The 14,728-nt window shown below is 44.2% G+C and overlaps 1 protein-coding gene across 3 annotated transcripts in view; it reads right to left on the bottom strand.

Moving 5' to 3' along the window:
• Positions 1–319: 319 nt before the first annotated feature.
• The window catches only part of gse1 (Gse1 coiled-coil protein), a 171,783-nt gene continuing 157,374 nt past the window's right edge, over positions 320–14,728 (bottom strand). Inside the window, exons 5-18 of one of the 3 annotated variants that reach the window (XR_004613507.1) lie at positions 13,962–14,128; positions 13,500–13,700; positions 11,980–12,144; positions 11,485–11,843; positions 10,492–10,822; positions 8,376–9,019; positions 8,141–8,253; positions 7,757–8,021; positions 6,264–6,377; positions 5,711–6,085; positions 4,874–5,221; positions 3,461–3,564; positions 1,054–2,977; positions 320–1,018 (exon numbers count right to left, since the gene is read on the bottom strand). Coding sequence is in view for 2 of the 3 variants with exons in the window: in XM_034581725.1 (XP_034437616.1) it covers positions 2,837–2,977; positions 3,461–3,564; positions 4,874–5,221; positions 5,711–6,085; positions 6,264–6,377; positions 7,757–8,021; positions 8,141–8,253; positions 8,376–9,019; positions 10,492–10,822; positions 11,485–11,843; positions 11,980–12,144; positions 13,500–13,700; positions 13,962–14,128 (3,327 nt within the window). In the remaining variant the exon portion in view is untranslated. Of the gene's footprint in view, positions 2,978–3,460; positions 3,565–4,873; positions 5,222–5,710; positions 6,086–6,263; positions 6,378–7,756; positions 8,022–8,140; positions 8,254–8,375; positions 9,020–10,491; positions 10,823–11,484; positions 11,844–11,979; positions 12,145–13,499; positions 13,701–13,961; positions 14,129–14,728 lie in introns of all 3 variants that reach the window. The other 2 variants (XM_034581725.1, XM_034581726.1) reach the window with 2 other exon arrangements.

The following is a 14,728-nucleotide window of genomic DNA, read 5'->3' on the forward strand; positions in this document are numbered from 1 at the left end:
ATCCTGTGTAAATATCTAGAAGACAGTGCATCATCCTCAAACCAACTCCAGTTTGAGGTTAGTGCATAAGTAGAGGGTAAGTGAATGTCTTAAGTTGGATGGACAACCACATAAATATAGTTCTAACCCATGATCGATGTATTTCAATCTAAAACCAGTGACTAGATAAGATCAGGGTTATGTTTAAGTTCCAAGTTAACCTATTTATGAAAATGTCCAGGAATCTTTGCTTTTTAATTTATGCAGCACGTGTGATTTGTTTTTCTCTGCCTCTGTGAAATTGTTAAATAACTCTACCAGCACCCACAAACAGACAAAGGTTGGTATTTAACATTTTTGAAATATTTTATTTTCTTTTTTGTCTGAAATCACAGCCATATATTCATAAATACCTAATTACTACATTCAACAAAGAATATATTACATTACAATGAATTCAAACAAGTACATTTTAAAAACAGGATTTCACAGCATCTAGACATCCTCCACTGAGTAAGGGGGCTATTGCATGGGCGTGCGTGGGTTGGAGACACAGGGGATGCTGGGTAAGCGGGGCTCGCTGTACGGCACCGTCCTCCCCAGCTGATTGGCTGCTTCCCTCAGTGTGCGTGCTCCTTCATTAACTGGTGGGCTGCGCTCTCGGCTCTTTTCTGCTCTGTAAAAATGACAGATTATACCGTATCCCTCTGATCCTCTGAGGCCTCATTCATAAAAAAATGTGTTATGATAAAATTGATTCTTGGAGATGCTTTTGGATAAAGGGATTCTGTACCCGTTGACATGCACATATCTGAAAGGAGACAAAGACAATATGAAATGTCCCTAATCTATAATTTTATGTGTAAAATGTCCATGAGGACTGCAACTCATTCACATGCTCCCAAATTCTTGAGGCACTTGTAAATCCTATATTTTAAGTATGGGGTAAGTCTTAAGTAGTAACTAATTGTGCTTTAGTCTTTTATAAGTTAACTTTATGCACATTTTCAAATTCTTTTTTACTTTAAAAAGATGAAATCTCTTATCCCACCACCAAAAATTTATAATCTATACCCGGAGTAGATGAGCTCTTGGGTTTACGATCCCACATAGGACCATGAGGTGAGGGGACACGAGTTATCGGACAGGGTGTCAGTGTGAAACGAGCAGAGTCAGGAGGAGGGCAGACGGGTTGTAAACAGGTACAGAGACCAGGTAAATCAAACCTTTCTGTTTATATGTGTACTAGGAAAAACCCAGTTTGAATTGACTTTGTGATTTCCAGTTTATTTGTAACTTGTTGGCAACTTTGGGTAGCGAGGGTCCTAAAAAAATGGGGGATATGCGGGAAGGAGGCGTGTGATGAAGTGGAAGATGGCCGTTCTGGTTTGAATGTTTGGCTACCTAATTTCAACTCCGTTTTAAATCAAAAATCCGAGATGCTACGATTTAATTTTTTTATTTTTATTTTGGCACTATATCCTGTCATGACGTTAAGGGCTTGATCTTAAAAGGCGGAACATTATGCAAACCTCATGTTTCAGTCCAATGCTACATTACGTCGAAATGAAGGTGAAGGTCGGACATTAAGAGAAAGCATCAAGAACCAGTTTTCATCAGGCGGCTGCTTAAAGAGACTCTTCATGTCTTTAGAAACTAAACGAGTGAGTGAAAAGCTTAAGGTGTCACTGGATCTCGAGTTGTGTATGTGGAGATAATGTCAGCAGCGGTGAAGCCGACAGGAGGAGCTGTTGAAACGGTGATTAAAACAGAGACATGTTGCTGTGAAGGAGGTGGGAGGGGGGGAGGGGTGTAACAGGGCAGGAGCCAAGTCTCAGGACCTCTGACTGAGCTTCTCTGAGCTCGGGGGTCCGGCTGTGGCTGGGTCTGGGCTGCGTAGAGCCAGGAGAGAGTAACGAGAAGAGGAGGCGTGTATCCTGTTTGCTCTCACTCTGCTAAATGTCTCAGAATGAGCTGTTCTGGCCAGCAGCAGTACAAACACTAAAAGCAAGGCTTTTCTTTTTCCAACCCAAAAAAGCATAAACATATAAAAATGGCAGGCTTTCTTTTAAAAGAACAATGATTAAAGTAATAAAAACATACAAAATTCTTTTTAAGTCTTCATATTATATACAATACAAGGCTGAAGCACCTTTTAAAATTCTTAATTCTCAAATTTTCTATTTCGAAATAAAACATTTCCTTAATTCTTTCCAAAAAAATGTGCATTTTTCTAAGTTCTTCCCTAATGTTGAGCAGTTCTTTGTTGTAACACAGTACCACCAGGTAGTTCTTCAGCGTTTTATTCGTAAGTGCATTTCCAGTTCAAAAACTCATGTGGCCGCTGTGATGAAAATCCGTCCCGACTGGCCAGGAGCCTTCGTTTGGAGATTTTTGGAGTCTGTTGACGACACCCCTCCTTGGGCAGCTGCTCCCTCATTGGCAGGATTGTCTGTAGATGTGGCAGTGAGGGAGGCAGGGACTGAACAATAGAGCCGCAGGGACCGAAGAGTGTGTGAGAAGCAGGTGCATGTGTGTGTTTGTGTTGAGCTTCAGGTACTCCTGCCCCGGAACTCACGCTGATCTCAGGGGGTTGGCTACATTGGCACACGGTTGGTGGCTTGTGGCGCAGGCCCTGGCTGGCCACAATCCAAAGACTGCCTGCCCTTCACTGAACGTTCCCGTCTCCTGTGCATTCATCAATCCATTCACTCTGTCCATTCATTCATCTTATCTAGCCTGCCACGCTCTCCTCTGCAGAGCCACGCGGACCAGGCTATGAAAAATAAACTCTGGGTGTCAAGTCTGAAAAGGGAGGTGGCCGCGGCCCGGGAGCCATCAGGTCGGCGTGTCGGGGTCACCTGGGAGGGTAGCCTTTGTAATGGCCGCCTCTCGGCCAGTGTGTCTGTGGCAGCGTTAAACACTTCCTGAAGTGCTCCAGCTCTGTTTGTAACTTCTCCCGCTCCAATGCCAACTTCTGTCTCTGGGACATCAGCTCCTGCACAACCACAGAGGAAGAAAGGGAATAAGGGAAACATAAGATTTACAAAGAAACCAACAAGAATGAGGATGGGATTTCAGATATACAACAATGAAAAAAGTAATTGAATAATAAAGAATTGCATGTATGTATTTTTAAACAGTTAAAGCCTCTAGTTCTAGGATTATACATATGATAATATATATATATGATTTCATTCTACATTACAGAGCAGCACCTTCTATTAATGTGCAGAAATCGTCCTGCTATGCTGCAAATCAACATTCAATCAATGACTTGCCAGTGGTGTAGTTACTTCAGTTAGTAGCTTTGTAGTTGTTGAGCTATTTTGTTCACTCTGTGCATGTTGTGCATGCACATAGACAATCCAAAAAGCAAACATTAGAAGTCACAGACTCACACTAGCAGTGGGGGGGTGTGTGTGTGTGTGTGTGTGTGTGTGTGTGTGTGTGTGTGTGTGTGTGTGTGTGTAAAACTTACCCCCATGCTATGAGACAGCTGCTCAGCAGTCAGACTGAGGTTGTAGTTGTGAGCTTCTAGTCTTCGACACTGGCTCTGCAACACTTGCCGCTCCAGACTTTGCTCTAGAGGAAAAAAGAAAAAACACAACAGGGGTTAGAGAACTATAAAGAAATGAAGACAGTAAAAAGGGTCTGCAGCAGACTGAATATATTGAACAGTGACAACAGTGACTATGTTACAGATCAAATCCATTTTTCTTAAAGATGGTCTCTGTCCTTGACTTATATACATATTGTGAAAAAATCCATTATTTTCCATGATTATACATCTCACATCAGTTACTAGTTTAAGTACATGGTTTTTTTTCCACCTCCACAAGTATCTCTGAACATCCTGCCATTAAATCCTTAAATGCTCCTGTTGAATTGTAAAATACTGTGTTTACAAGTAGACTAATATTCAAGACTCACATTCAACACTTGATTAAATCATTCTTAGACACTTCTTGTAGAGGATTAAAGGAAGTCTGTCTTCATCCAACTGAAAAACTACTGTGCAGTAATGATCATGTCTGCCGCTGACTATGATGACATTCCTTATTATCATGCTGCCTCATCATCACTCAGCACTTCAACACTGTGTATCATAGTGCACTCCCACAGTCGAGAAGAAACAGGATCTTGTGTTATTCTTTTTAAAATCTCCTCTCTCATTTAAATCTAGTATCAACAGTGCACAGTCCAATAACTACTTAAACATCCCTGAGTTGCAGGAAGGAACATTGGAAAAACATGTTTCAGGAACTCCGCACCAGTAAAATGAGATGAACTACAAACTGCCCCTGAATCAGAATCTTACATTTCCTTCAGACACGTTTAAGTTTTACTATCTGATATTTTTTATTGACTCTCGTAACCGTTTTTCATAATTCCTTGGTTCTTGAGTTGAATAATTGAGAAAAAGAAACAATCAAAAAGACCAAGACGACACAATTCTCTCATAGAAAATAAATCTTAATCTCAATGAGAATCTCTGATTAAATAGAATTAAATATATTTAGACATAACTGAGCTGTGTGGAAAGGATAAATACCACCCTCTAGTGACAAGAGAATGCTACAACAACCTGAAAATCTTTAGTCTTCTTTGGTATTGTTTACCAGTGTTTAAGCCTTTTATAAATATTATTTTTTATGAATTAAATGTTACAATGTTACAATTTTGTGTATTTAGTCTCCAGTTATATTTACTGTTGTGAAAGCAATGTAAACCATTAGAATGAATTGATCTCAGAAACATAAGTAACAAAGAGAAGCACTAATTCATGAAGTGCAAAGTGATGTGATCAGTTTTATGGGGAAAACAAGGCCTGAGGTTTTTACAGCAGCAGCAGAGTTAGTACAATCACTGCATATTCAGTGTGGCTGCTTACCTTCTACATATTCCTGATAAGCTTCAAATATAGATTCAATTCCCCGCCACTTGGAGGCAGGAGGCTCCTCTTCCTCCTCATCCTCCTCTTCCTCAGAGTCCTCTGGACCAGAGGGGCCTTCTCTCGCCCCCGGCGCCTCCCGCTGCAGCGGCACTGAGAAGTGCTGCCCGTTGGGTTGAAGGTGAGAGTGCGAGAGCGGATGTGGAAATGGATGTGCATTGGAGTGAGCCTGTGAGTGTGGCGGTGGCGGCGGCGGCGGTCGGCCAGGGGCGCTCTGCAGCTCTGGAATGTTGTAGTGAACTGACGACTCCTGGAGGTGGGACGACTCCGACATCCCTGGGGCTCCACCTAGAGGACAAGATGGCAGAGAGGAATGGATTTATCCTTTTTTATATATTTAATACAGAAAACTACTATCAAGAGATAACAAAACAGACAATTTTGAAAATATATTGATTGTTTAAGCCATTTATCATGCAGAAGCCTTTTCTTTGTGGAGACATGTTTTTGTACATTTGATACAGAAAATTGTGAATCTATTAATTTATAAAGAGATTGATTAATGATCAAAATAATTGCAAGTTATAGCCTTAAGGACATATTTAAAACATAATCAACAATGAAAATAATTATTTGAAGCTCTAAATTTTGATTCAATCGACCCTATAAGAAAATTCTCTTTATTTTAATCAGAAACAGAGAAATCAGAGAACAAATCTGCTGTTTATGAATTACGTGTTGTACTTTAAAACATAACAGTAGACCTGGCAGACCTGGAGGTTGCACCTCAGTATCATTCTGCTGCTCATTAGTCACCTTTGCAAACATATTTCTTACCTTTGTGTTTCTGCAGCGCCTTCTGAGTGGACTGAAGCACAGAATCATGGAATTGCTGAGCAAATTCTTCCGGGGTGAAGCTGTCCCAGGGTTTGGTGCGTCCGTTGATGCTGTGATGGCCCTCTTTCGCCTGGTGGGGGAGCGCGGGCCGCAAGCTGTTGAGCAGACTGGAGCTCCTCTTAGAGATCGGTGCTTCGCTGGGCCCCCGGGCCTTGTCTGGGTAGACAGCTGGAGAAGGGGGTTCCTTTGGTCTTAATGTGTCCCCGAGGGGTTTCGGGTGGCCACTGGGGGACGCTGGGCAATGCGAGGAGGGGCTGTGTGGTCTGACGTTGTTGTGGTCCTCTGATTCAGAGGGAGGCTGGGCACAGGCAGAATCTGCAATCATTTGAACACATGTTGAGTCAAGATGAGGTCAAGATCTACATTACCTACAAACGTTGCTATTAGAAACTGTTGTTCCTTAGATGCATCTCCTATACAACTGAATAAACCTCTAACCCAATAGACTACTTGAGCAAGTGTGCATGTTTATGTTTCTTAGTAAGTGTCTCACCTGTGATCTGAGCTGAGGGGCTCTTACACAGTGGATGAGTGGCATGTATGATGGTATCAAGGGGTACACTCTTTTCTTTAATGGACTGAAGCAGCTCCACCACTTTTTCATTATCTGAGAGACAGAGATAAAGAACAATGTGTAAAACCTTTGTAGCATAAGTCCTGCCTGCATGTATCTAACAATTCCATAAGCAGTGATGCTTCCTAGTGGCATGTTTGTAAGTCTGTGCACTGCCCTCTGTAGGCAGCAAACAGTAAATCAAGAAGGTTTAGACGGTAACGAAACACACTGCTGCTGCTCCCAATTCCTCATCAGTGAAGTGTGTGTGTGTGTGTGTGTGTGTGTGTGTGTGTGTGCGTGCCTGTGTGTAGCTGCATGCTTGACACCACCTCAACCTTTTTAAGGCAATGTAAAGTATTGAATTACACATACATTGCTTAACACATGCTACACCCTCTATGCTTTTTTTTTTTTCAAAGCTTGAGTCAACATGTTAATGACAACATGACACAGGCAGAGCCCTGAAGTGCAGAATCAGGAAGCTATAGAGCTGACGGAGGAGGCTGCTCTCTAAAAGCTGAAAGAACGCACATATTGTATATATTTCATATTTTATTTTATATTTTTTAATCTTTATATGCTTATATTTCTACTCTTGCATGGAGCAATTGTAACAAACACAATTTCCCCCTGGTATCAATAAAGTATTTCTGATTCTGATCATGTGATCAGTCTTTCTTTGCTGAAATAAAAAAAAAAGGTCAAAAACTGAGACATGATATGAGTAATGGAGTAATGCTGAGTGGAATGTAACAGGCACCAGGTCAGTCCTATGAGGTAGTGGTTTGTAGTCACCTTGCTGAAACAATGCTATGCAATTCCTAAAGACAATGTTTTTATTATTATTATTGTTTAGTATTTATCAAGATCAATCAAAGCACACCAACTCATTACTTAAACAGTAAGTAAGATGCGGTTTATTTAATTAAGAGTAGCTAAGAGGCATCTTCACAAACGGTTCATTATTACACTAACTAATGTGGCTCCTGAAACAACAAAACGGCTAGAAAGCAACACTATCGTCTCTGACCCCAACCAGGACCTGAAAAGTGAAGGCAAACTGTAATCGTCGAACCAGAAATATTCCTCGGTACAACAACGTTTAACTTAAGCACAGATGTGCTGTACGTTGAAGGGACTGGAAATGTTTTAGTGATTCTAATGTTGAGTTAAATTTGTACATCTTTGTCTATCGTCCAAATCGGATGTGATGTTGCAAATGGAGCTGCTGTGATCATCAGGAGAGGGAGAATCTTTTAAGGTTGCAGGTCCAGAAGTTTTAGCCAATTGTAGAACAAATTTCTGCTGCACGTGACACCAGAGATCACAAGACGGAAGAGACTGGAACATGTTTTTGGGATGTTTTGGGGATTTTGGGAAAAAACAATTTGTGTTGCTTCATGTATACGTCACTATAAACTCCCTTTTACCTTTTCTCTGCTGCACAGTGACATGGGACAGTTTGAACATGGTGAGGAACCGCTTCTTATCCTCCAGCTCCGGCGCTTGGTCCATCTCCTCCGGGGTGAAGCGCGTGCTGAGTTGGGGGGGAGGAGGAGTGCGTTTCGATTGCGATGCAGGTGGAGAGGGGCTGCGCTCCCTGAGCATCCTCCTCCTCTTCCGTCTCTTCTGCTGCACCAGCTCGTCCCGCCGGCCCGCTGTGGTCAGGCCAAACACTCCCAGAAAGTCCACTTTCTGCTCAGAGAAGCAAAAAGAAAAAACATCACCTTACTGCAATGTTTTATCACGAGTGCTTGTGTGTGCTTCCATCATGGAAGGCACAGGAGACGTGTGTGTCGGCAGGTGTGCTTTACCTCGCTGGAGTCATCCAGTTTGAGTGGGGGCTGCTCTGCCACTCTCCTGAGATGGGCTTTCACCTCCTCTTCATCACTCTCATCATACGAGTCATCCAGCTCATAGTAATAACCTGCAGCAGACACAGACGCATTTACTGATACTGCACTTACATTTTCTAAAAAGTTGATTCATCACATTAAACATTCCGTGACTAGCGTGTGCTGAGGGTAGGTAACAATAGACCTATTTTACCTTTCTCTCTCGCCTCCCTTCTCCTCTTCTCCTCCAGGTCCAGCTTGCTGATTGGCCTTCGGTGCTGCTGAAGGTACTCATCGTAGATCAGCATTGTGTCTGGGCCCATTCCCAGTGTAGCTACCTGTCCCATCCCTGACCCAGCGATTAGTCCTAGCCCTTGTCCGTGTCTACTGAGCCCTGGGTGTCCCTGGAAGCTCTTTTGTCCAGCGTTGCCTTTCACAGCTCCCTCCAGCTCGTACTGGCTGGACAGCGACAGCGATGACCTCTGCTGGCTGAAGAAAGACTGCGTGGATTTCTCCAGATCAGCAAGGAATGTGCTGGGCTCCGTCAGGCCCGGAGGACCTCTCATTTGGGTGTACTTCTCCATTGCTCCCCCGTCTCTCCTACGGGCTACGTCCTCAAATTTGGAGGGCCCCGGGGGTAGCCGACTGAGCTCGTAGTGTCCCATCCCTGAGGGCTCGTGGTTACGTCTGGAATCTGAGGTTGTTTCTATGAGAGATGCGGGGTTCCACAGGGTGGTGGGAGGTGGAGGGTGGTGTTCGCGTGGTGGTTGTGGAGGTTTGGGGGAGATGAGGGGAGGAGGGGCACCTAAGTGAGCGTGCAGGTCCCGGCTTCCTGGTTCATGGTGATTTGTTATGGATCTGTGGAGATACAATGGAACAGGGATGGTGCATAGCTGTTAGACATAGAGCACAATGTGTTGAGAAATAGTGTTTCCCAATCACACATTCTATGCAATGACACACACCCTGTGAGTAAGTGTGTGGGTGTCTGTGCAAAGCAGTGTTATCAAGCCCAGACAGAGTAGCCCAGAGCAGAGTGAGGATGTGGCCAAGGCACACACTGTCCTCCAGATATACAGGCCTGGTTTGATCTGTTAGGCCCTTGAAGTGTGGCACACACACACACACACACACACACACACACACACACACACACACACACACACACACACACACACACACACACACACACACACACACACACACACACACACACACACACACACACACACACACACACACACACACACACAGAGAGAGGGAGAGAGAGCAAAGGCGAGAAAGTTCAGAAGGGCCAGGAGAAATGTTTTCCTGACAGACAGACAGGCAGAGAAGTAAAGGACTTACATTGGAGTGGAGAGGAGAATGATGGATTGTTAGAAAGGAATGACATTTAATTATATTAGAGAGAAGAAGAATAAATCTAGAGGGAGAACGAGGTTGAAGAGGAGAAAAGGTATGGTGGCTAAAAAGAAGAAGAAGAAGAAGAAGCGAAAGTGAGGAAGAGGGAAAAGCAGATGGCTGATAGGTAATGTCTGGAGCATCTTTCCAAATGAAACCTGGCATGAGTGCAAGCTGCATGACCAGTCAAATTATCTGTGCTTCCCGTTTGTGTTTGCGTTTCATACGTGTGTGTGTGTGTCAGCAAATGCGTGTGTTATCCGAAATCTGCAGAGAGATTCTGCATGAGCTGTGATTCTGTGATTATACCAAAGGGTTACTGATAGCAGACGTGCGTGTGTGTGTGTTGTCGTCCTCCGAGTTCAGCATTAACCACAACCTCACTCCTAAATCGCACACAACAACACAAACACAGTCACAGTAACAAAGCAGGGTAAGTCGGGGGCTTAGGCCGTGCAGGGTTGAGAGGATTAGCTAAGAATTAGCCTTTGTGTATCTTAGCCGTCGTACTCGCTGCCTGTATTAAACCGCTGCCCACTTCTCATGGTACAGCACTCATCAGGACCCTACGTCGACATCTAAACATAGCTGCCTGTTTTCCTACGTGTCAGGCCTGGAAGGTAGCAAGGACAGAAATAGAGTAGATGTGATGCTTCTGACAGGGTTTATCTTTTTTTTTTCAGCCCTGCCTGAAAACAAACTTCTAAAGCCTGCCAGCTTCTGAGGCTTCAAAACAAAAGCACAACTGTCCCCATCAGGCGAGCAGGGACAGACGAACACCCCAAAAATAAGGTGTGCACTGAAATCATGAATACCTTTTTAATGCAGCTTGTCTCTATCAACTGCAACCGGGAATAAATGCTTCTGCATCGTATGATTTATTAAATCTAAGTAGGTTTGAAATATCTGCACATTGCTGTCTGTCTCACCTGTGTGCGTCTGTCCTGTGATCTGCTGCGTCAGCCGGCCGGCCCAAGTCCAAGTGCTGCTCCAGAACCTGCTGACGAAACTCAGACACCTGGTACTGACGATCCTCCTTCTCCTGCCGCAGCTTACGTTGCCGCGCCAACCACCTCTCCTCCTCGTTGTTCCTCTGAGCGAGCAGCGCGGCCGAGAGCCCCGTCCCGACAGCGCCGGGTCCCATGAAGAGTCCGTGGCCTGAGATTAAACCGGGGACGGGATGATGCGATTGAACCATTGAAGAGTGGAGTCCTGGCGGGACGGGTTTGGGAGCGGGGAGGGCGGGCTCTTTGGTTTTATCTGCAGAGAGAGGGAGAAAGGTCAGACACTTGGTTATTAAAGGGCTCCAACCAATTATTTTCATTTGAAGCTTATTTTCTCATCTCATCAGTGCATGGGTTTGTATAAAATGATAGAAAATAGTTAGAAATGCCCATCGTAAGTGTGGATAACCAAGACTTCTAAGTGACCAACAGTCCAAATCCCAAAACTTTCATAGGAGAGTAAGACATTTTCACAGATCAGATAATGTTTTCAGAGGAAGGAAAAAACAGCTGACTGGCTATTAGTCTGTTTTTAAAAGATATGATGCAATTAAAAGTTACATTGAATAAAACATTTTCCTGGTCTGAACATTTTGGATAATGTAAGTACACAAGTCAACAAAATATATAACCTAGGTCTAGTTGTTTTTAGATATTTTAATGAAGAATTGTTTCAGATTATATCTATACATTATTAACCTGCAGCAATTGCTGCAGATTCATTTTCTTTCCATTAATTAATTTGTGGACAAGTGTACATGCGTTTTATTTTTGTTCTGTTCTGTTATTATACGTTTGTATTTATGTAAGGAAATGGAAGTCTTGGGATGCAAGACAATTTTCAGAAGAGACTGACAATAAAGGGTAATCTTATCTAATCGAAGTGAATCGAAGCTACAGGGGAAGCCAGACACATACCAGCCCGATTAGGGGTGAGTCTCTCAGGCTTGGTTCGGTCTTCCTGCCCCCTGATGGCGTGGAGCTCAGCCAGATAGTGGCTCTCCATGGCCTTGGATGCCAGCAGCTCCTTCTCCCTCAGCGCTCTCTCCTTCTGCCTCTCCAGCTCCTTCTCCCTTTCTCTCTCCTTCTCCCGTTCCCTCTCACGATCCCTTTCTCGCTCCCGCTCTCTCTCCCTCTCCCTCTCCAGCTCCTTCTCCCGCTCTCTCTCTCGTTCTCTCTCCCGCTCCTTCTCTCTCTCCGCCTCGCGCTCTCTTTCCTTTTCGCGCTCCCGTTCGCGGTCCCTCTCTCTATGCCGCAGCTCATCCTCCAGCTGAAGCCTATAAAAAAAGCAGTGGTCAGGGGAAACACAAGCAGAAAGAGGATGGACGTTAAATTAGAAATTAAATTTAGATATTCATAATCACAGCTGATATCTAAACATGTTGTTGTATGTGTGAGTGCGGGGGCCTTTACCTCTCAGACTGCAGTGCTGACATTGAAGGGTGTGTGAAATCTCCAGGGTAGCGGACCCCTTGCAGGTGCATGTGAACAGAGGGATGCATGGGGGGCAAAGCTCCCCCTGCTGGCAGCTGATAGAAAGGTGACCTCAAAGCAGAAAGGCAGAATGGGTCATCCATCCTGGGAGATAAGGATTGCAATAAAAAAAGAGAGAGAAAGAGAAGAATTTAGTCTCCCCGTGTGACAGTGCAGCGTTCACTTTCATTAACCTGTGTGCCTCCATCTCCCAAAGAGGTGACATCACAGGGTCGTCCATCTTTCAGGAAAGCAGCCGCGCCTCTCGGCAAACCTCAATCACCCAGCAGATACAGCGAGAGACTGCACTGTGTGCTAATGCACAACTGTGCGTTTCTGTGTGTATGTCATCCACCGCTCATCCCCTCATTAAATCCATTACAGCGCGGTGTGTGATGGGTGCTGCAGTCCTGTGATCTAGCTGGGCTGACAGACCAGGGGCACGCAGCCTGTGTGATAGCCCAAAGCAAGAAGGGCCCTTGTCAACACACACACACACACACACACACACACACACACACACACACACACACACACACACACACACACACACACACACACACACACACACACACACACACACACACACACACACACACACACACACACACACACACACACACTCCAGATGATCATATATAGTCACATTTCAAACAAATACTGCAGCAACATTTTCTACTGCTGGTTATTTCAGTATGATCCATTTTTGTATGATTACTACGCTGAAAAGAAGGATCCTGTCTCCTTGTAAATGTTGCATGTTTCGATCTTGCTTATTTAATAGCTTTTAATGTGCAACTGAACCATACATATATTTATAAATGAACTTTAAATTACTGAAACTCTTGATTTAGATACATTTATTTTGTGCAGCCACTTGACACAAGAACACTGAGTAAATTCAACATAAAAAAATGTTTCAGTGTATGCTGTCATTCCAATGAAAGAAAGTAACCATATAACCTAAAACAAAACCTTATTTTCTGAATTGAAGAATCCACAAATAAAAGTGGTGAACAGGTAAAATCTTATTTCAGATTTATGAATTGTTTTTTTTAATGGTCATTTGTCAAAAAGCATTCATAAGCAACCTCCAGATAAACAGAGTTAAATGGCAAGTATTTGGGATGTTTGAATTGTATCCATGACTATAACAAATTAAGGCAAAGTAGAGGAAAACTGGACTTGTTATAACTTGATGTATCTTCAAAACATACGCAATCTCTCTTAGGCTCAACAAAACCTCTTCCTCAGTTAAATAACATACAAATAAAGAAAATCAACATAAAATATTACAGCTTTGGGAAAATCTATTCAAGGTCAGCTTTACACGAACGCATTTACTGCTGAGTCTAAGCAGTGCAAATACTTATTTCGGATACATGCACTGGTTTGCACAATTTGCTCTCAGAGGGAAATGGGTGCCAAGTCAACAAAAACGACAGAGTGGAGAGGCCTACCTGTATGGTGTGAAGGAGGGGTGGGGCAGGTAGCTGGGGTGATAGTAGGCAGCTGCGGCGGCTGCAGTGGCGGGGTCCAGGCCAAGGGGCAACGAGGGCATGCGGAGGGCATCCTCGGCCGTGGCGTAGGGCCGGAAACCACGGAGATACTCTTCTGGTATAGGACCAGGGGGCCCTGCGTTAGACAACTGTCTGGGCAGACTGAGGATAAAGAAACAGTAGAGGAACAACAGAGATCAGAAAATATTAGTTGGATGTTTTGCATGTGTTAGCTATTGGGAAAATGTACCAGTTTTCAACAAGAAACAGTATACAAATATTTGTTCAGCAGAATCAACAAGACAAATGATTGTTGTAGCAGCTTATTCCAGTGAGTTTCATTAATGACCATATACCAGAGTGTTCAGAAACTTGAAAACAAATCCAGGAGAACAAAAAATGGCAGAGCAGTGTGTGACTCACTTGAGGGGCTGGAAACGTGAATCCTGCATGACAGCACCGGGGGTGAGACCGAAGGCATAGGGGTTTCCCAGGAGGTGGGCAGGGATAGAGGGGCCACCCTTCTCCTGGGGTAGGGTCCCCTCGGCACCCAAACGTTCCCTGTTGGCCCCACGAGGCCCTGAGTCCGTCTGGGGAGAGAGAGAGAGATGCGGTGAGAGAGAGATTCTTGGTCATTGTTCGTTGGGACCTGTGACCGTCATGGTTGTCGGGTCTCATGAAGCCCATCCTGTGAGGGGGCAAGGATGGGGGAGGTGGGGGAGGGAATAGGCCTGTGTGTGGCGCAGCAGCCTCCCTCACTCTCCCTCTATTCCGACCTCAGGAACTTTCATCCACTTTCTCACACATGCAACAAGCCCTGTAAATATACATGGACGCTTCTCGGAGGGAAATCTATTGTAAAATGAAGGAAACAGAATAAGAAGGGTTTAAAACACCCTTTAATTTAAAGAGAGAGATGCCGTCTGTATGATTGATGAGGATGTGGGAGATGCACAAAAGCAGTGCTTCCACAGAGAATACGATTTTGATCTTGATTGAGTGTGTATGTTTGTGTGCGAACATAACCTGCCCACCAACATGTACAGAGGAAGACAAGAAAATCGAAAAAGCAACATCCCTCTACCTCGCGGTCTCTCTCTTTCTTCCTTCTTCTCTTTCACCTCCCTCTCTCCCTTTGGCAGCGAGCCTGGTCTCACTTATCCGATCCGCACAACAAACATACACACACT

This window comes from Hippoglossus hippoglossus, chromosome 3 (assembly GCF_009819705.1).
Source record: "Hippoglossus hippoglossus isolate fHipHip1 chromosome 3, fHipHip1.pri, whole genome shotgun sequence".
In the NCBI taxonomy this organism is placed as follows: domain Eukaryota; kingdom Metazoa; phylum Chordata; class Actinopteri; order Pleuronectiformes; family Pleuronectidae; genus Hippoglossus; species Hippoglossus hippoglossus.